The sequence below is a fragment of the Microcebus murinus genome, chromosome 11 (genome assembly GCF_040939455.1).
Source record: "Microcebus murinus isolate Inina chromosome 11, M.murinus_Inina_mat1.0, whole genome shotgun sequence".
In the NCBI taxonomy this organism is placed as follows: domain Eukaryota; kingdom Metazoa; phylum Chordata; class Mammalia; order Primates; family Cheirogaleidae; genus Microcebus; species Microcebus murinus.
The window spans coordinates 438801-460074 of NC_134114.1; the positions used below are offsets into that span (position 1 = coordinate 438801).

Below are 21274 nucleotides of genomic sequence, written 5' to 3' on the forward strand. Positions count from 1 at the left end.
TCTTGTGGCTGCACGCAGCGCTGAATCACCCTTAGAGTTTAGCACCAGACTGAGGCTCAGACTGTGGGGTCATGGCCCAGATGGGAGCTACTGGCTGCACGTAACCATTTAATTAATCAAAACAAAACAAACCATCCAGCTCTTCAGTCACGCTGGCCACATCTGCAATGGCCCCAGATGGTTGCTGGCTACCAAAGTGGACAATGCAGATAAGCATCTTTCCGCCACCGCAGAAAAGACCAGCACTGGGCCTGGCTCTGAGGGTCCCCTGGGCCAATGCAAGCGGCTCCCATAAGCCTGGCCAACTCCCCATGTGACAGCTCCTCTGAGGGATGGCAGGTCCCAGCAGACAGTTATCAAGGCACTCAGCCAGAAGGGAACACTGGGGTCCTGACACTTGTTAATTAGCGGATCTGTCCACATTTATCTGCAAACAACGGAGTTCCGAATACTGATTCCTCTGAATCAATACTGCTCAGAACATTAATTGTCTGGCCATGCCAAAGTTGGCCCTGATCACACAGTGATCACTATTCCTCAAGTCTTCGTCCAGTTTTAACAGTTAAGCATTAAAACAAATCAGTTCAGGAATGCAGAAGTTATGAAAGAGCCTTAAAATACTTGCTCTGTTCTTATACACAGAGTGTGACAAATCCCAAGTTCAAACCTGGCACATAACGATCCTCAGTTCAATTTTCCACAACAGATGCAGGAACAAACACACTGCCTTAGAGAGAGCTTTCCAGAGCACCCTTTTAGTATTTTTATATGCACCCAAGGTGGCCTCACCCTTCCGTACAAGGTGTGCAGCAGCGAGTGCCCAGTCCGATCAGCCACACAGCAGCACCGATGGGCCTGCCCGCCCTTTCCAAACTTAAGGCTCTGTCCACCAAATGCACGCTGATAAATCTTCCCATCTTCAGTTCTGCTGAAGGGCATGCCATAATTTTCTAGCTGTGAAACAAAAACAAACAAAAACCTTAAAGGAGTTAAGCTAATTTATGCTACACGATTTTAATCCAAATCTGCAAAACCAAAAGGAATACGTTCTATAAAATGCTGACATTTCAGAAAAGCTTCCTTGTTAAATGTACGGTAGTTAATGACAGAAAAAGATTTCCCTTGCTAGTTTAGTTCATTACCATTCTTTCAGTTGGGCACACCTGCCTCAACCTCTTCAGTTCTCTCTAGGACTCCCTCTGCATTAGCAACAGACTACAAGAGGACCCGTGAGCTTCCCACGCCTCACCTCGACCACAGAGGCAGGGGCCTGCTCTGTCATGTAGTGGATGGCGTCCTGATCCCCCAGCCAGTCGGAGCCCTTCACGGTGTCGTAGAAATGCCACCTCCAGTTGTCCTCTTCCATGTTTCCCAGAGCAGCATTGATCCCGCCCTGCAAACACCAAGCACTCCTTACAAGCAGCACGCAGGAGCCCAGTGCATCCCCCATCTCCTCCCCAGGACCGGACTCAGAGGAAGCCAACTACGTGTGTGGTAACTCCCAGAGGGCTGACCTCAGGCATGCTGGTGCCCAGTCACAGCTCCTCCCTGACTAGGGGAGGGACAGAACCCACTTTGTCTCGGTCTCCTGATCTGTGCAGTGAAGATGAGTGAACTCCTCAAGGGGCTGTTTGGAGGAGTCAAAGGACACACAAAATATGCTGGCTACTTAACATACCTCAAATCTATTGAGGTCATTTTATCATATTACAAAACACTCCCAGTGGTATTCATGGGAATGTGTTAAAGACGAGACATGCTTCCTGCCAATAAGCTCCACTCTCCCCTGCACCCCCACTTCCCTCTGTGTGTGGCCGCCACTCCATCTTATACCTCAGAGGCACAGAACATGGCAGTGGGACAAATGAAACTCATGTTTGTCTTCTCCAACCTAAATTTTGATTCCTCTTCTTTAGATAATCTCTTTCTTATTAAGGCATGGTGGGAGGGGCACTAGGCAGGATGGTCAGAGAAGACCCAAGTGTAACTAAGGCACCAACAAGAGTGAGGCAGGGCTCCAGTCCTACACGGCTCCACTGAAGAGGACCCAGCAGAGGCCCCAGAGTGCGAGTGAACCAGGTAGGCACAGCATGGGAAGGAGGAAGGAGGCTGTCTAGGCAGAACTAGACCACGCAGGACTTTGGACACAGTGAAAGCATCAGCAGCACCTTTCTCTTACCTGTGCTGCGACGGTGTGAGACCTGGTAGGAAAGAGCTTTGTGACGCATGCTGTATTAAATCCTGCCTCAGAAAGGCCAAAAGCAGCACGCAAGCCTGCCCCTCCAGCGCCTACCACCACTGCATCAAATTCATGATCCACCACCGGATACTGAGCAGAAATCTGGGAAAGAGAAATTCACCTGTCAATCACACATTCAACAATGCCAAACGCGAAGACTGTGGTTCTGGTAAAACAGCTTGAAGAAGATGAAGGCACAACTGCTGTGCACACGCCCCATCCTGGGGCTGAGGGGAGTGAAAATTCAGCTGAAAATTCAGAGGCATACACCCTCAAAACATCTATTTCCCAGAAAGCTCGACCATGAAGACCCCAATCTGTCAGTTGTTTGCCAAAGCAGGGAACTGCAGACACAAAGGAAAGCAGCAACATGAATCAAAACACCCGTTCTAAATACAGTTTTTCTTTCCAACTGTCCTTTTTATTTATCTTCTCTTTTTATGTTCCTACCCGTATAACATATGCTAAACAAATCTAAGCTTATAACGTAGCATGGATAATGTTCCCCCACCTGTGATCTGCAAGTTTCTCATGAAAATATCAGAACGTTGTTTTCATTTACAGAAGCATGTCTGGTTCGTGGGCAACAACCTTAGAATTGAGGACAACTCTACTGCAGGGCCACGTCTTTTTTATGACCGAGAATGTGCCAGGTAGTATTAACAACTTTGAGATTACGAGGAAAGAACCTGTCAGCAAACCTGTTTAGCAAAGCAGCACAGGCACGCTGAATACGGACGAACCTGTGCCTGGTCCTACCCGATTAGGCCCACCACATCAAACACTGCTCATTTCTATTTTAACCATGTGTTGCTTTACTTTATTTAAATTTAAATCCAGTTTATAGCTACATAAAAGCTATAAGCAAAAACGTTAATATTTATGTTCATATTTACGCCACAATTAAGTATTACTACACTAAAAATAATCTGAGTTTGTACTGGATGCCCAGTGAGAATCTTTTCTCTTTAAATAGGTCTGTTAAAATACATTAAAACAAACGGGTATAGATCATTACCCCTCTAAGCAGAAAAAAACATTATAATGGAACGAAAAACCAAAACTTACAGAGTCTGAAACTTTAGCAGATGCTCTTTTGTTCCCATCGACAGTGAAGTGAAACCCGCGGGTTCCTGTTTGGAAGGCCGCCGGCCCCTGCTGAGACACAGACTGAGGGGTTAGCAAATACTGTGGGAGGAATTGTAATTACAACTTCTCCTGGTAAACTGTTAACAATCTCCTGTGCCCAGGTGATCCTGCTCATACCGAACACCTGCCCGGAACCCAAAGGGCAGAGCCAGCAGCAGGAGCTCAGCCCCAACAGCGCCTCTCCACTCTGACTCGGACTCCAGGAAAGTCCCATTTGGATGCAGCTCATTTCCAAACAGGATATTCACTGACTCAAGGTACACATGGAAAAAGCACTTACTCTGTAAAATCCTAATTACGCTACTGAGTGGAGGGTGGGAAGGCTATATTATGTTACTGTACGTGGCAGTTTTGTAAATAATGAAGCATTTTAACTGGCTTCATCATAGCCCTTTTCACTCTGGAGCTCCAAACATCTGTGGTTAGTGGAAAAGGCACTGAGCAGTGTATCAGATCTGTGTTCTGGAATAATAAAAGCTCAGAGAGATAAATGATGTCACCCTTCATTACACACAGGAGGACTTCAACCACTCTGTGGTCAGGCCCTGGTGCTGTTCCCTCTGCCTAGCTGCCCCTGGCCAACCTCTACAACTCGTCCCATCTTAGAAACGTTTACACAAAAAAACTGCCCCCCCCCTTTTGAGACAGGGTCTTGCTCTGTAGTCCAGGCTGGGGTGCAGTGGCATAATCATAGGTCACTGCAGCCACGAATTCCCAGGTTCAAGCAATCCTCCTGCTTCAGCCTCCCAAGTAGCTGGGACTACAGGTATATGCCACTACGTCCAGCTAATACTTAAAAAAAAAAAAAATTTTGTAGAGATGGGGTTGCTCGGTCTGGTCTTAAACTCCTGGCCTCAAGCAATCCTCCCCACCTCAGCCTCCCAAAGTGCTGGGATTACAAGTATGAGCCACTGCACCTGGAAGAAAACTGCTTTTAGTGAAATTCTGGCCCAATGTGAGAGAATCTTGGCATTCAAGTGGCATTTTAGAAAAATCACTAATAAAATGAGGAGTTCTAGAAATATCACAAAGAACAGTTAAGGAAATAATACACTTAGCAATCAGAAGAGGGGATATGAGATGCCTTGAAGTATTCTGCAATCTTATTTATTCTGTGGGGCAAAAAAAAAAATTATTCTGTAGGACAAACACGTGGGGATTACAGGGAGGAGAATTTGGCAAAATGGACTCTTGAATTGTTAGAAAATGAGTGGCTTCCTTATAAGGTGAAGGGAGTTAGGCCAAGGCTAGACAACTTGATTTCCTTTGGCTCCCACCCCTTCCATCCCTTCTCACTCTGGGTCTGAATGATGGCTCTCACAAACCAATTTCTCACACACACTTCAATTCTCCAATTTCAAGTCTATTTCTTTGTTTTTATTGACATAAGCCAATTTAGGGTTTTTTTCTTTTTCAGAAACTAAATTTAGAAAACTAGAAACAAATATTCTCTTATGATTTTACCATTTAAAATTATACTATTTTAAGAAAGAATTTTAATACAAACACTCTTGAAAAAGAACCATATTAACATAATAGCACCAATAAGAACAGTATATTTTGGCCTCTTCTTACAAGTGGCCTGTTCATCAAGTATGTTGCTCTGTAAAACTTATCTTGTCCTTCCTCAATAAACTTTGTTTTACACTTGTAAAAAAAAAAAAAAGAGGCTGGGCATGGTGGCTCACACCTGTAACTCTAACACTCAGAGGCTGAGGCAGGAGGATTGCTCGAGGTCAGGAGTGTGAGACCAGCTTGAGCAAGAGCGAGCCCCCGTCTCTGCTAAAAATAGAAATTAGCTGGACAACTAAAAATACATAGAAAAAATTAGCTGGCCATGGTGACGCATGCCTGTCGTCCCAGCTACTCAGGAAGGCTGAGGCAGGAGGTTTGTTTGAACCCAGGAGTTTGAGGTTGCTGTGAGCTAGGCTGACACCACGGCACTCTAGCCCGGGCAACAGAGTGAGACTCTGTCTCAGGGAAAAAAAAGAAGAAAAAGAATGAGGAAATCTACCTAACATTAATACCTAGACCTTGTTTAATAACATACAAGTTCAGATGACTTAATTAGGAAGTAGAAGGGAGAAAAAAGTGAAGGGTAGAGATACTAATATCCTCACTCCAGCAACATGGGGAGTCCTCATCTAATAAAATACACCTATAAAACAGGAACAAGAAATTAATTGTTAGGTACAATCTATACAATTAGAAAAGCAGCTAATAAAGGACCTTAAATGGATTCATAACTATACTGGGAAGACAAAAGGGAAGTAGGGTGGTTTAAGGGAACTATAATAAATCCCCCTCTACCGGGCAAGAAGTTGATGTCCAAAAATAATAAAAATGCAACAGCATAGCAGCTAAAGAAAGGGCACTAAATACCAGGGACCAGTATCAGAAACAGCTCTACTGTTTGGCTTCTACTGGGGAATGGAGGGTGGTCTATTCCTCTTCATTTACAAGGCCTTCTATGTGTAATTTTTTTCATTAAAAATTTTCATGTTAGGCCGGGCGCGGTGGCTCACGCCTGTAATCCTAGCACTCTGGGAGGCCGAGGCAGGCAGATTGCTGGAGGTCAGGAGTTCGAAACCAGCCTGAGCAAGAGAGAGACCCCCGTCTCTACTATAAATAGAAAGAAATTAATTGGCCAACTAATATATATAGAAAAAATTAGCCTGGCATGGTGGCACATGCCTGTAGTCCTAGCTACTTGGGAGGCTGAGGCAGAAGGATTGCTTGAGCCAGGAGTTTGAGGTTGCCATGAGCTAGGCTGACGCCACGGCACTCACTCTAGCCTGGGCAACAGAGTGAGACACTCTGTCGCAAAAAAAAAAAAAAAAAAAAAAAAAAAAAAAAATTTTCTTGTTTATTATTTTTAAAATAGTGATGCTTAAAATACAGTTCACACGATTATCGAGCACACGTTATGAGCCCTGGTCCGGAAGAATGCCACTGAAGGTTTCAAATGTTACTTCACATCCTGGACTTTCTCACTATCTAAAGATACTTGAGAAAAATCTATAAGACTCCAAACTAAGATTAATATCCAGGTTATATATCAAAATCAGGTCACAGTTTCAAATGAACCAGGAAAACATTACACAGAATGCAGAACTGAAAGTCATTGTTATTATAATCATCCCAAGAAGCAAACAATACCACTATAATCCCCTAAATAATGTGCTTCTAGATATGCCATTAAAACATACTCAGAACAATCCATTCAAAGAAATTGATTTATCCTAGAACAATATTTTGGATATTCACGGTAAGGGGTTTGAAAAATCTCTCACTTGAAGTGAGCAGTTAACCAACAATTATTTAAGGTCTTGGGGTTTACTTTTCCTTTGCATTAAACTGCTTTAGAACAGTTTGCAAACTGTGTCAGTGCACTGGGACCACAAAAAGGAAAAAAAAAATGGCAAAGTAAGTCTGAGAAGCTTGTAACTTGAAAGCAGCCGTAAATACAGAATGAACTGAAAACTCTACAGAATTGACCAAAATGATATAAAGAAAAAATTATTTGTGGACTTTACTGAAATTATCCTTAGCATCCATTTAACAAGGACATTTCTCAGTTGGCTGTCACAAATGTTTTTCCTTTTTCCGCTAATTTGATTCTCTTGTTCTTTTTTAAACTCCAATTCTTTGGGGAAAAAGAGCCTCTCAGAAATGCCATAAATATATGCCTTGGGGCAAAATTAACTTCTGTAGCTTCATCAAGATAAAAAGACTTAAAAAACTGAAGACCATCTCTAGGTAGGCCTAACATGTGGTTCAATTTTGCTATCTCCATCACACCTTCTTTTTTACAAGTACCTAATCACAGGGCTGTGAAGATTCAGAGATGAGGCACACATGTTAAGTGCTGGCAGCTAAAAGCTGATTCAATTAACCCCTGAAAAAGATTACTTCTAATCAAGCCATTAGGAAAGAACAGTTTACACACCCTTACATGTTGTGCCAGAACTCTATTCTTGCTCTGAGCTGGAATTCTTCTAATCTAGCATGGGGGAAAAAGACAACAATGTTTTCACTGATGAATCCACAAAGCATGGGCAGCGGATGAAGGCCGTTTTGTAGGCTGGAAGGGTCGTAGTCTACAGAAGGAACACTGGGCACTACCTGGGAGGTGAGGACATACATACTAACTCTTCTCCAGCCATAAATTACCAATCTAGCACTTCCCATAAAAAGTCCCACTGACCCAGGACTTGACTTCCTGTTTGTGGACTCCCTCTAAGCAGCTCTTAAAGGAGGGGCGGGGGCCTGGATCTCAGCTCAGCAAACACCAACCACAGCAACATATTAAAGCATTTAAAATGCTTTATGGTGTTGACAGGATGGCTCTATGACTACGCCTCACGTTTAGCTCAACACAATTTTTAACAACTATATTTCAAGATAGAGAAAACTGCAGCCACAATTACAAGCATAATTCAAATGAGTATTGTTGTATGCCTTAGTTCCTCCTGAGATTTACTTTGTAATTAAATTATTAAGTTGCTGCTGGGTGGGCGAGTTCATTTAAAAGAATTAAAGAAGTAAACCTTGGAAACTTGGCTTTATTAAATAAAACCCTAAAAGGTCGATTGTGCAGAGGTCATTGTGGAGATGTCGCTTACGCATGCTCAAACCGCAAGGGCTCAGGAAAGCAAAACCCCGACCATCATCCTCCACTAATCCGAGTCCAGCACAGGGAGGCACGTCTGCATCCCCTCTCCGACTGTCCCCACACTGCACAGGAAAACACAGGTCCTGGCGCCCCCGCCCGGTCAGTGTGCCAAATTCTCCATCTGATTTTTAAAAACTGTGCACAAGGGCCACCGCACACAAAACTCCAAACAAAGGGCCTTGGCCTGCGAGGCCTGGGTACGGACCCGCGCAGATCTGCGCTTTCTCGCCAGCTCAGGAGCGGAAGGGCCCGGCCCGGCCACCCGCTCCATCGCTCCCAGGTCGCCCGCGGGCCCGGAAGCGGCCGGCCCAGCCCTGCGCACCACCGGGTTACCCGCCCGGTGACCTTGGGCAGACACGGCTCCTTCCCCGGCCCACGCACCAGGGCTGAGGCAGGGTCCGCTCAGCCCGCGCGGCCTCCTGGCCCCAGCCCTCGACCGGGCGGCGGACGGGTCGTGACCTTCACCCGGGCGCAGCCGCAGGCCCCGCCGAGCCGTTCCGAGCCCGGGGCAGGGGCGGGGGGCGCGGGGAACCCGGCGTCAGTTCCGCCCGCACCAACTAGGGACCGTCCCGCTGCCCCTGCCGCCGCCGCCTCGGCTCCCGCCCCGTCCTGCGGCGCCGACTCACCGCCCGGGCCAGCGCCAGGCGCCGCGCGCCCAGCAGCCGCGACAAACCCCGGATCCCGGACATGTCCGCCACTACACTGTCCTGCCAGCCCCCGCGCCGGACTGCGCCTGCGCGTCGCGCGCGGGGCGGGGACGGGCTATCGCGCCTGCGCACCACGCCGCGCCTGCGCAGAGCGGGACCACGGACTGCAACGCTGAGGGGACGCGAGGCTTTCGCGCTCCCGGCAGGAGGTAGGTCTGGGCGCTTGCGAACCAGGCCGGGCCGGGCCGACTTTGCTCAGGAGAGGGTTTGGGCGTCGATGTTTCTAAAAATAGCCCCCTGGGTCTTTCCCTTGGGTTGCCAGGGCTGAGAGGGCCCGAACGTCCAGACGGCAGGAAATGGGGTCGGAGGGGCGGCGGCCGCGGCCTAGCCGGAGCCCGCCCTCTGGGGACCCTCAGCCGCTGCTGTGCAGCCCCGACGACACAGCGAGACCCTGTCTCAAAACAACCACAAGAGAAAACATGGGTTGCTCGAGATGTGGTGGACAGGATCACGGGCCGAGGCGGAGTGTGGGGAAGGCTCGTGGTGATGAGCACCAATGTCGAAGAGGTCCTTGCTTCAGGCTCAGTGACCCTCTGTAACCGGGACTACCGGCATATGCCACCACGCCTGGCTAATTTTTAAATTTTTTATAGGGACCCAATGTTGCCCAGTGTCAACGGAGAAGAAGTCAAACTGTAAAATAATTTAAGGAGATTTATTCTGAGCCAAACTTGAGGACCCTGCCGCGAGCCACGCCCAAGAAGCCTCGGGCAAGTTGACTCTCTCTGGCTAGGTTATTCTTTGGTCTTCTGCATCTTAGGGAGCAGGGATTACAGGTGAAGCCATAAACCAGTACATGGGAGGCATACGTTGGTTTGGCTTGAAAAGATGGTACATCTCGAAGCAGGGGCTTACAGGTCATAGGTGGGTTTAGGGATTAAGGCAAGACATCTCAAGTGGGGGCTTGCAAGTTGTAAGTGGATTTAGGGATTGTTCAGCTGACAATTGGCTGAAAGAGTTAGGCTTTGTCCAAAGACCAGGAATCAGCAGAAAGGAATACATGAATTAACATTAGTGTCTTCTATCCTTCATATGATGCTATACCATCATCAGGTCAGGAAGTGAACCACATCATAAAAACCTGTTTGCCGAGATTTTATCATTTGTATGTTTGACTTACCAGGCCCTCTTAAAAAGGAATTTTCTTTTCTTTTCTTTTTTTGAGACAGAGTCCCCTTGTTGCCTAGGCTAGAGTGAGTGCCGTGGCGTCAGGCTAGCTCACAGCAACCTCAAACTCCTGGGCTCAAGCAATCCTGCTGCCTCAGTCTCCCAAGTAGCTGGGACTACAGGCATGTGCCACCATGCCCGGCTAATTTTTTCTCTATATATTAGTTGGCCAATTAATTTCTTTCTGTTTATAGTAGAGACGAGGCCTCACTCTTTTTTTTTTTTTTTTTCGTGGACAAGGTTCTGGGGCCCCAAGAGCAGGGGCCCCAGAAGTCGCCCGAGGCCTCACTCTTGATCAGGCTGGTTTCGAACTCTTGATCAGGCTGGTTTCGAACTCCTGACCTTGAGCAATCCGCCCACCTCAGCCTCCCAGAGTGGTAGGATTACAGGTGTGAGCCACTGCCAGCCAGAAAGGAATTTTTTGAGCAAAGAAAAAGATCAGAATTCAGTCCTCACCAGGCTGATCTCAAACTCCTGGCCTCAAGCATTCTTCTTGCCTTGGACTCCCAAAGTGCTAGGATTAGAGGTGTGGAACACACCCAGCCACAGCTGGTGTTTTCATACTTTCCTCCCGCCCACTCTTCTGACTGCTCAGAAGACCCCTTCACTTTGTCTCTCCCTGTTAAAGTGCTGCCCATTCTTCAAAACCTAGCTCATGAGACATTGTGTCTAGTGTGAGCTGCATAATTTTACGTATGAATAATTATATATTTTTATATACAACTGTATTAACAGAATTCTCCGGAGAAACAGAACCAGTAGAGGGAGGAGAGAGAGAGATTATAAAGAACTGGGTTAAGAATTCAAATGCTAGTCTCATCCAGAGACATCCTCCTAGACTCACCCAGAAATAATGTTTATGCAAATATCTGAGCGCCCCATGGTGCAGTCACGTTGATGTGTAAAATTAACCATCACAACAACTATACATTTAAGCATGTTTACACTGGAGAACTTACCTCATTGTACCTGTTTTTCAGTTATTTGAGACAGGTCTTTCCCCCACCAGATTGTACGTTGCTCTCATCTAAGGTCTTGTTTTTGCTTTCCTTGAATCCCATAGGGCTCAGTGCTGTGCAGCACATGAATAGAACTGAAAAACTTTCTTGAATAAAAATAGTGATTCATATGATCCATGTAGATGATGTGATTGTGACAAATATGTTTTATTCCTTTTATGGTTAATGTGTTTGTCCTTTATTTCAAGGTATATCTCTATGAATGACTTAAATGATCCTCCAAATTGGAATATCCGACCTAATTCCAGGGCTGATGGCGGTGATGGAAGCAGGTGGAATTATGCCCTATTGGTTCCAATGCTGGGATTGGCGGCTTTTCGTAAGTCATGGTTTTCCTAACATTTGTGGTTTTGGGCCTGAAAGTGTGAAGCCCTGCTGGGGGAAGCAGCGAGGTGTGGGAGCCTGAAGACCATGGCTTTGGGATCTGACAGGTATAGCCTAGTTTTATCCCATATAGTGAGTCTGGGCAAATTTCTTAACCTTTCTGAGCCTCAGTTTACCTGTTCATGGGAGGTGATTAATCATACCTCAGCACATTGTGAGGACTAAATAAAACAAAGAAAGTATTTAGAAGCATTTTGTGTGGAGTGGATTTTAATAACTGTTAGCTCCTTGTCAAGGCTTCACTGCTCTGAAGGGGAAGTCTTTTGCTGGCTTCAGTTGCCCTCATGAGTACTGATGGGGGAAAATAGGCATAAAGAAAACCAGTTTGATGCTGGGCGTGGTGGCTAATGTCTGTCATCCTAGCACTTTGGGAGGCCAAGGTGGGAGGATCGCTTGAGGCCAGGAGTTTGAGACCAGCCTGGGCAACATAGCAAGACCTTTCCTTCACAAAAAAATAGAAAAATTAGCTAAGTGTGGTGGTGTGAACCTACGCTCCCAGCTATCTAGGAGGCTAAGGTGGGAGGGTTGCTATTGCCCAGGAGTTTGAGGTTACACCCCTGCACTGCAGCCAGAGCAACAGAGTGAGATCCTACCTCAAAAAAAAAAAGAAAAGAAAGAAAGAATATCAGCTTTGGATATATGTTTAATGATTAGGAAATCAGTCTTTGAGAGACTTTATCCAATGAAATCTCTGCTCAACTTGGCCAGAAATTCTCTCCAGTTTGAATTGACTTTGCATTGCTTTGGGGATCAGTCACATGATCAATTCGCTGGTGCTGAGGAATTAGTTTTGCATTTCTTCACATACTGTGGTTCTGGATTGGCACTTAAGAATATGAGAACTTGAGGCTGGGTGCGGTGGCTCACGCCTGTAATCCTAGCACTCTGGGAGGCCGAGGCGGGCAGATTGCTCAAGGTCAGGAGTTCAAAACCAGCCTGAGCAAGAGCGAGACCCCGTCTCTACTATAAATAGAAAGAAATTAATTGGCCAACTAAAAATATATAGAAAAAATTAGCCGGGCGTGGTGGCGCATCCCTGTAGTCCCAGCTACTCGGGAGGCTGAGGCAGGAGGATTGCTTGAGCCCAGAAGTTGGAGGTTGCTGTGAGCTAGGCTGACATCACGGCACTCTGGCCTGGGCAACAAAGGGAGACTCTGTCTCAAAAAAAAAAAAAAAAAGAATATGAGAACTTGAATGGAAGAAAAGGCAAAAACTGCCCTCTATTTGTAGTGAGATTTTTGTCTCAAATAAATAAATAGTCTCACTCTGTTGCCCATGTGGCATGATAATAGCTCACTGCAACCTCAAACTCCTGGGACAAGCAATCTTCCCACCTGATCTTCCGAACACTGGGACTTACAGGCGTGCGCCACCACATCAGGCTAATTTTTAAATTTTTTGTAGAGACAGGGTCTCCCTCTGTTGCCCAGGTTGGCCTCAAACTCCTGGCCTCAGGTGATCCTCCTGCCCCAGCCTCCCAAAGTGCTGGGATTACAGGTGTGAACCTCTCTCCCCAGCCTAATTGTAGTGATATTTTTTATATAGTGGCTTTTTATGTGCCTGGATTTGTCACATCAACACATTTACTATTATAGGAAGTAGAGACTGATCAGAGTAGGTGGTATTTATAATACAGTGATCTACAAAGTCTGCTTCTTGGTGAAAGATTGGTGGGTCCAGATCCATCCCTAGGGGGTTGCGGTTCAAGAGCTCATCAGCCTGCAGTCTTGAAGAACACCACTTGACAAGTGGGAAGACTGCCTTGCCTGTGGCTAGGGTGATAGATAACCTTCCACATTAGCGAGTAGATTTGGAGGCTTAAAATTACTCTTACTCTGGGAGGCCGAGGCGGGTGGATTGCTGGAGGTCAAGAGTTCAAGACCGGCCTGAGCAAGAGTGAGACCCCGTCTCTACTAAAAATAGAAAAAAATTAATTGGCCAACTAATATATATAGAAAAAATTAGCCGCATGGTGGCACATGCCTGTAGTCCCAGCTACTCGGAAGGCTGAGGCACAAGGATTGCTTGAGCCCAGGAGTTTGAGGTTGCTGTGAGCTAGGCTGATGCCACGGCACTCACTCAAGCCTGGGCAACAAAGCAAGACTCTGTCTCAAAAAAAAAAAGAATAACTCTGTCTCAAAAAAATTAATTAATTAATTAAATAAAATAAAATTACTCTTACTGATGTAATGATTAATTGGCTTTGAGGCTGGGAGAGGCCCTGAAGTTATGTTCATGTTTCATTTGGTTTTCAGACTCATCTCTATCTTGTATAGCCTTTCATAATAATTTCACTTTTGAAATTCCTGCCTTACCTTCTTAGACTTTGAAAACAATGCTTTCTGTCCCTGAGAAGGGTTGAGGAATATTTTTCCTTCTTGGCTTTTTTTTGCTGAGGTAGTGTGATAGAGATAACTTTGCATTCTTATAAGGATCCTCCAAAAATATTACTAAATGTTTCAGAAGTTATACTGTAACATATGAGTATTAATCAGCCCCCAGCATAGTGTAGAAGTAAAGGCAGATACATGAATGTTTCATAAACACTACTGATTGATTTATTGATGAGAGGCTAGGCTAATTATAACAGAGCCACCCCTTTTTAGAGTCTCCCTTCCTTCTGCCCCACTCCTCTCAGCCCCACCCCTAATATTGCCACACCTCCACCAGGATGATATGGAATATAACTATTCTACTACCTTTCTTAAAAGTCTTTCCTAACTCCTTGTGGCTGCAGAGTAAATGCATGTTCCTCGTCAGAGTCTATAAGGGCTTCTCTCACTTGGCCCTGTGGCTTTTCCATTGCCATCCCCAGCTCCTCCTTGATGTCAGCCCCATGCTCCTAGCACATCCGACTCCTGGGATCCCTCTGCTCTTGGAATGTGTGCCCTGTTCCTTCTACTTGCAGTGACTTTTCCTACCAACTCCTACTCAGCCTTCCATACTTGTTTCATTCGCCTCTTTTATGAAGCCTTCCTTGACTCCCCCAAAGCCGGATGAGCCCTCCCCTCCTATTTCCTCATGTACCTTTTGCAAACCCCTGACTGCTTATCAAATTACATTATAACTGCTGCTTTCCTGGTTGGGTTCCCTGCCTGTGAACTCTCTGGCAAAGGGAGAGGATAAAGATGACGTGCTTTTTGAGTGTGAGTTGTTAACTGAAATAGGACTAGAAGCTATTTTTAGTTGGGGAAGGATGAGTTTGGTTTTAAGTTTGTGGAATTGAGGTGGCAACAGCATATCCAAATAGAAATGGCTTCCAAGTTTATGGGAATGTTGCAGTAGTGGGCTTGTCCTCACGAAGGTGATTATTGGTGCCACAGATTATTAGTGGGAAAAAATTGAATTTGGGGGAGTGGCAGTGAGGGAAGAGAGCCATTGAAGTTGATGGGAGCCTCAGGGGTTTCAGAAGTGGGTGTGGACAGGGAAGTAAAGAAAGTGGGTAGATGGCTTATCGGACAGAAATGAATGAAAGAACCCACTGCTGGGCCTTGGGCTTTGAAAATTTACTGAATAGACCTTCTGTTTTCCAGGGGACTCAAATCCATGCTGCTTTTAGGATATACTGGCTAAACACATCATCATTTTGAAAATCTAGGACTCGGTATATAGTCACCCCAGCATATATTAAATTATTGAGCAGTAGCATCAGTTCAGCATGTGGGTGAAAGTATCACCACACTGTCTTTTATTTTATTGTTGAAACACACCACACTCTTGCTATTAATGGGATTGGGAAAGCGTTGGTGACTCCATCCAGAGCCAGGGGGTGGCCAGGGTGCCTGCTGGCCTTGTGGGTCGCCCCATCCTGGAGGCACTGGATTTCTCTGAGGGGGAGGCTGAGTCCTGGCCGCTTCTCAGCATGGGGGCAAAGCAGGGTGGCGTCTACCTTAGCCTCCCCTCTCCCCATCCCATGTTTATAAGATACCATGGTCTCCAGTTTTGTAAAGGGAGCCACACTATGTCTTCAGGCTGAACTTTTTTTTTTTTTTTTTTTTTTTTTGAGACAGAATCTCACTCTTTGCCCGGGCTAGAGTGAGTGCCGTGGTGTCAGCCTAGCTCACATCGACCTCAAACTCCTGGGCTCAAGCAATCCTCCTGCCTAAGCCTCCCAAGTAGCTGGGACTACAGGCATGCACCACCATGCCCAGCTAATTTTTTCTATATATTTTTAGTTGTCCAGCTAATTTCTTTCTATTTTTAATAGAGATGGAGTCTCGCTCTTACTCAGGCTGGTTTCAAACTCCTGACCTCGAGCAATCCGCCCGCCTTGTCCTCCCAGAGTGCTAGGATTACAGGCGTGAGCCACCACGCCCGGCCTTAAGCACAACTTTTATAAGAACCTGGCCAAAGATATTTGAAGCCTACCCAAATTTTTGAAATTTTGCCCATGGTGCCTGAAGGCACTGTGACCAGAGTAGGCAGATGGTGGTAGGTTTCAGAGGAAAAAAACAGTGGTAAATTCTCCCCACAAAGGAATGTTAGAAGAATGGGAGGGGAACTTTCTATCTACAGCCTTGCCTTGCTTATCTTTGGGGTACCCAGCTCTTATCTGATTTTAAAATAGGCATTTTGCCTATTATATATTTTCTGTATATCCATTTATATATTACATATTTTCTATATATTCCTCCTATATATTCATGGATGGCTATACCACATCCATTTCTATTTGGATGTGCTGTTGCCACCTCAGTTCCACAAGCATAAAACCAAACTCATCCTTCATACAAAATGTTGTCTTCTTAGGACCTTGGAAGTCTTAAGCTTTATTGAAATGCTATCCTTAGCTGCTTTACGTTTTCCTTTTTTAGAGACAGGGTCTCATTCTGTCACCCAGGCTAGAGTGTAGTTATGTCATCATAGCTCACTGTAACTTCAAACTCCTGGGTTCCACTGATCTTCCTGCCTGCAGGCATGTACCACTACACTCAGCTAATTTTATTTTTTGTAGAGAATCTGTCTCACTATGTTGCAAGGCTGGTCTCGAACTCCTGGCCTCAAGCAGGCTTCCCAAGCTGCTAGGATTACATGCATGAGCCACTGCACCTGGCTTTTTGTTTTATTTAAGTAAAGATTCTAGAACTTCAGCTCTAACTGTTCATTTTGTGTATTTTTCTCCCCCAATTTATTCATGTCAGGTTGGATTTGGTCTAGGGAGTCCAAGAAAGAAATAGAAAAAGAGAGAGAAGCATACCTTCAGAGAACTACTGCTTTCCAGAAGGATCTTGAAGCCAAGTACCATGCTATGATCTCAGAAAATCGGCGTGCTGTTGCTCAGTTGTCTTTGGAACTTGAAAAGGAACAAAACAGAACAGCTAGTTATCGAGAAGCCCTTATCTCTCAGGGGCGCAAGTTGGTAGAAGAAAAGAAGCTTCTGGAACAGGAACGGGCCCGGGTGATGCAAGAGAAAAGGCAGTTACAGCCTCTGAAAGCTGTGTATCTGAGCTGCCTGGAAAAGGAGGACGACTGGCAAAGGAGAGCCAAGCTCTTGCTGAAAGAGTTTGAAGATGCTCTTACCAAAAGGCAGGGTATCTACTGTAGTCTGTTTCTCTCTCGCCACAAGCGGCTGGAATTAGAGAACAACTTGCTGGTGCGAGCATCTGTTGACCCAGTCGCTGCTGACCTAGAGATGGTGACTGGCTTAGTTGACATATTTAAGCATGATACATATTGTGGTGATGTCTGGAACACCAACAAATGCCAAAATGGGAGACTCATGTGGGTGTACCTCAAATATTGGGAACTAATTGTCGAACTGAAAAAGTTCAAGAGAATAGAGAAGGCCATACTAGAAAAGTAAGACAAGAGTGAGATGAAACTTCTTTTCCTGCCTCAAGGCCTGCTGTCATCGTCGTGCATTGTGGGCATCCCGTGTTTTCCGTTCAGTGCTCGCTGTGTTGTGACCTCCACTCCCGCCACGCTCTGTGAGCAGAAGCACCGCAAGGCCTCAGAGACAGCATGTTTCCTCCTCCATCCTCTGCAACTGTACAGATACAGTTTCCCTGAAGCGTTTTTTAAGCTACCGGTATTTTATTAAGCAGTATAGTATAATCTCATATTTTAGCTCTAGGGTAAAAATGGGTTTTTTAAAAAGTCAAAAACAAGGCTGCGTGAGGTGGCTCACACCTGTAATCCTGGCACTCTGGGAGTCCAAGGCGGGAGGATTGCTTGAGGTCAGGAGTTCAAGACCTTCCTGAGCAAGAGCTAGACCCTCTCTTCTAAAAATAGAAAAAATTAGCTAGGTGCAGTGTGGGTGCCTGTAATGCCAGCTATTTGGGAGGCTGAGGCAGGAGGATTATTTGAGCCCAGGAGTTTGAGGTTGCTGTGTGCTATGATGACGCCATTGCACTCTTGCTGGAGAGTAACAGAGTAAGACTGTCGCAAAAAACAGTCAAATACAATGCTGATCTTCACCATAAGCAATTTGCTGTCTATTTTTATCAGAATTTATCCCTAAATAAATTCTGTTTTCTCCTCAAATTGTTTTTTTCTCTCCCCAAATTACATTTATAAGTTGTTAGGTAATGTGTAGCACTCTTAGCAGGTGATAATAGAAAGTAGTAATATATTATCAAAGATTCGTGTTTTAAGAATCTCTCTCACTCCAGAAATTGGGGGCGGGAGGGAATGATACCCCAGTGTGTGTGGAATTTGGCTATGTCTGTATTCAGTAAGCAGATATTATTTATTAGTAATGATACATAATCAGAAATGCTTACAATTTGTAAGTAATAATGCCACTTTTTATTTGTGTAATTCTTTACTCTTCACAAAGTGTTTTTACATATATTATCTCAATTTTTACCACAACCTAAAAGGTAGACAGGCATTTATTACAAACTCCTTTTTACACATAGATAATATGAACTGAGCCTTTATACATATTCACTCATGTTATCATGGCTCCAGTTACGAAGTAAGTATTGCTGTTCTTCTCTGCATGTGGGGGTCCAAAAAACCACCCCCCAATTCCATGACCTGCCGAGGGATCCCACAGGACTCAGCATAGAGTCGCACAGCTAAGATGTGTTACAGGAAAGGACACAGCAAAACCAGCAAAGGGAGAAGATGGAGGGAGTGAAGTCCAGAGGAAACCGGGCGGGATTGTCCCAGAGTCCCTCCCAGTGGGGTCACACAGGACACGCTAAGCGCAAGAACAGGCTGTGGCAACACGTGGAATAGCCACCAAGGTCACTCACTGGAGACTCAGCACACAGGGCTTTTATTGAGGGCTGGTCACATGGCACCCTTTGCATGGCCCGTGCCGACGTCCCAGGCTCCCGGAGGAGAGCAGGGGTGGGTATGATCCGCTGTTTGCACAGTTCAGGCATTCTGAGCCACTGCAACAAGTTGATGGAGCTGGGAACTCTCCCGAAATCCAAGTTCCCAGATGCTAGCCAAGGGCCAACCTTATAAACAGGGCTTTGAAAGGACACAGCCTCAGGGCTGCTGTGTGAATTCTCCACACATCTCATTTTACAGATCAGAGAACTGGAACTGAGGGAAGAGTTAACCTCCAACAGGTAGCACTGTTGGAGGCAGCATGCACCTAGGCACTTTTGGGCTCTAGAACCGCTAGTAACCTACACACAATTACTTGACAGTGGCCAAGGGGGAGTGGGAGCAAAGTCATCCACTTTCCGATGCTGCACTCTTCACCCCGCCTCTGTCTTCCCATATAGGAGTAAAACTAGCTGTTAGGAATGCTACTCGTATAGAAAATTTGGGTGCAGAAGCTGTGGTGTGTGCTGCAGTCAGAGCAGCTGCTGCTGCCTCTAGAGCTACTGCACTGAGTACATATTACAGACTGAGCCTTGTGTGATTTATGTTTATATGTTATTTTAAATCCTCAGGACCATCTTAGGGATGAGGAAGCAGACTCAGAGAACCAAAGGAAGTTGAAGTGGACCATGGCCCTTGGCTCTGGGCTCTCTGCTCTTAGCCCCATGCCCTGCTCAGGACAGCTGGATGCTTTCTTCAGTGGCTACTTATAATATCTTTCTGCTATGTTGCTATCACTTGATCTGAGAGAGAAACCATTTTTTAGGTAAATCTGGTCTAAAAAGTTTCCTCTAGTTATTTGTATTTGCTGGTGCATCACACCCTTGCCTAAAGAGCGCTGCAGGTTCTAGTTCCTGTTACTATACTGACTTGCTGTTTGTCCCTGGATTAAACACTTAGTGCTTTTTTCTTGTGTTTGTCTTTAAATGAAGAAAATACGATCAGTTATTCTGCAGCTGAATTTCAAGGTGAATGATTTTCAGGGTGAATTTTTAATCTTTCTCATATTTTCTTACGACCAACATGTTCTCAGCCTAGCTTCCTTAAACACTGAGATAAGTATGTTCAGATTGTTCAAATCAATTTAGGCACTGGCTTAGTACTACAGGAGTGGCATTAAGACCTGCTTGTATTTTTGTTGGCAAGTCTGAATGTTAATATGATGCTATCCTTAAAATTTATTAGCTTAGGTTTGAAATAGTGTCACAGTGTGGCCATTTGATGACTTCACAGATGAACTAAAAGATAACTGGATAAAGTGAGATTATAGTGGAACGCTATTTAACCAAAATGGTTTAAAGTTGCAAAAAAGAATAGGAGCCCAAGTGCTGAGTGATGCGTGTGCAGAATGTGTAGTAACTTTAGAGCAAAGCATCATTTGTCCTGGCTGCTTTCTTGGCGGTCACAGTGACTATAAAACCTTAAGCCACCAAGGCGGGAGGACCCTCTAGGTTAAGGAGCCTGAGCTCTAGGAGATCCTGGGTGGAGGCGAAGCCGGGTTATGGGAGAAGTCACCGTCACCCTCAGCAGCCATCGAGAGTGGACTACTGTGGCGAGAAAAGGAGCTGTCGCTTTGCATTCTTTGTTTTTGATTGATTTGGGGAGAGCCAATTATTGTGCATGAGGGTGCAGTGGCTTAGAAAGGAAGGATTTTGGGGATGGTGTTCAGATTGTGCTTCAGACTGCTCTCCTTTGGGATGAAGTCGGAAGGCAGAGCGATTGACCTGGACATTCCAAACAAGAAGCAGGCGGCACTTCTCTGTGTTACTCTAGTCAGCTCATTTAAAGATGTGCTTTTTTCCTCCTTTGTTAAAGTTCATAGATACAGATATATAATTATATATATTTCATATGTGTGCACATGTGTATGTATGTGTATAAAATGGAAGACACACACTGATTTCACAATGACAAAATAATTCTGCAAATGTTGCACTAGTGATGGGATGTTTTGGCAGGGAAAATAACCTCACCAGAGAAACTGTGTGTTCTTTAAAATATTAATAGAAGCTATGTCCAATTAAAGTGTGGAACTCGCTATTTCTGTGTTGGACTTTTAAAAAAGTGATTGCTTAATAATGTACTGAGATCATCTCTTTAAGGAGAAGAGAGAAAAAGGCTTTCTAGTTAACTTTCACTTCTTAGTTCCCCTACGTAAAAGCAAATCTATGTAATAAACATACATGAACGTGCAGAGAGTAAGCTGTGATGCGTGTTGCAGTCATAGCAGCTGCTGCCTCCTCTAGGTGTCTTGTCCTTGCACGAGGACAGCCCCGTGCTGTGGTGGGAAAGGAGCCAGGGTGTCTGGGGAGGCGAGATGCAGGGCTATGACAGCGCAGTTTGCTGCACAGACAGCTGGCTCCCTTCGTCTGCCTGGAGCCGTGTAACTGAGCTGAGTTTGTGGTTTGGTGCCAGAAGTGCTCCTCTCTCTATTCTAGGTTTGACAAAATAATTGCTGTCTTTCTCAGGGTTCTGGTTGCAAGCAAGAAAGATCAGTTCAAACTAACTTAGTTAAAAGGGGGATTTAAGGCTATCTCACAGAACTTCAAGGCAAGAACGCAGGACAGACTTCATAGGAGAACCCAAAATGGCACACAAGGTCCTGTCAGAAACCTGGGAGTGACTGTCCTCCTCACATCTCTACCTGCCT

At 45.3% G+C, this 21274-nt stretch overlaps 2 protein-coding genes across 6 annotated transcripts in view; one reads left to right on the forward strand and one right to left on the reverse strand.

Annotated features, from left to right (window-relative positions):
• The window catches only part of SDHA (succinate dehydrogenase complex flavoprotein subunit A), a 28380-nt gene extending 19570 nt beyond the window's left edge, over positions 1-8810 (reverse strand). Inside the window, exons 1-5 of one of the 2 annotated variants that reach the window (XM_020290035.2) lie at positions 8690-8810; positions 3308-3397; positions 2180-2341; positions 1250-1393; positions 790-954 (exon numbers count right to left, since the gene is read on the reverse strand). In XM_020290035.2, coding sequence (XP_020145624.1) covers positions 790-954; positions 1250-1393; positions 2180-2341; positions 3308-3397; positions 8690-8752 — 624 coding nt within the window. In that variant the 5' untranslated portion in view covers positions 8753-8810. The remainder of the gene's footprint in view (positions 1-789; positions 955-1249; positions 1394-2179; positions 2342-3307; positions 3398-8689) is intronic. The other variant, XM_020290037.2, reaches the window with a different exon arrangement.
• Positions 8811-8850: 40 nt separating this feature from the next.
• On the forward strand, positions 8851-20664 carry CCDC127 (coiled-coil domain containing 127). Of its 4 annotated transcripts, XR_012921660.1 has the most exons (5): positions 8851-8919; positions 9364-9480; positions 11145-11275; positions 16482-17368; positions 19197-20664. XR_012921660.1 is itself a non-coding variant. In XM_012774141.3 (4 exons), the coding sequence occupies exons 3-4, from the start codon at positions 11155-11157 to the stop codon at positions 17141-17143; spliced, it is 783 nt and encodes a 260-aa protein (XP_012629595.1). In that variant the 5' UTR covers positions 8851-8919; positions 9364-9546; positions 11145-11154; the 3' UTR covers positions 17144-17823. The 4 variants fall into 4 exon arrangements, 3 of the variants coding, with proteins under 3 accessions (XP_012629595.1, XP_012629596.1, XP_012629597.1); XM_012774141.3 differs by lacking the exon at positions 19197-20664 and having other exon boundaries at positions 9364-9546; positions 16482-17823; XM_012774142.3 differs by lacking the exon at positions 19197-20664 and having other exon boundaries at positions 16482-17823.
• Positions 20665-21274: the final 610 nt, after the last annotated feature.

Excerpts from the sequence above, each read along its gene's own strand:
- CCDC127 (XM_012774141.3), top strand. The coding sequence starts at position 11,155 with ATGAATGACTTAAATGATCCTCCAAATTGGAATATCCGACCTAATTCC. Across the intron at positions 11,276-16,481 it reads GCTGGGATTGGCGGCTTTTC|GTTGGATTTGGTCTAGGGAG; the intron begins GTAAGTCATGGT and ends TATTCATGTCAG.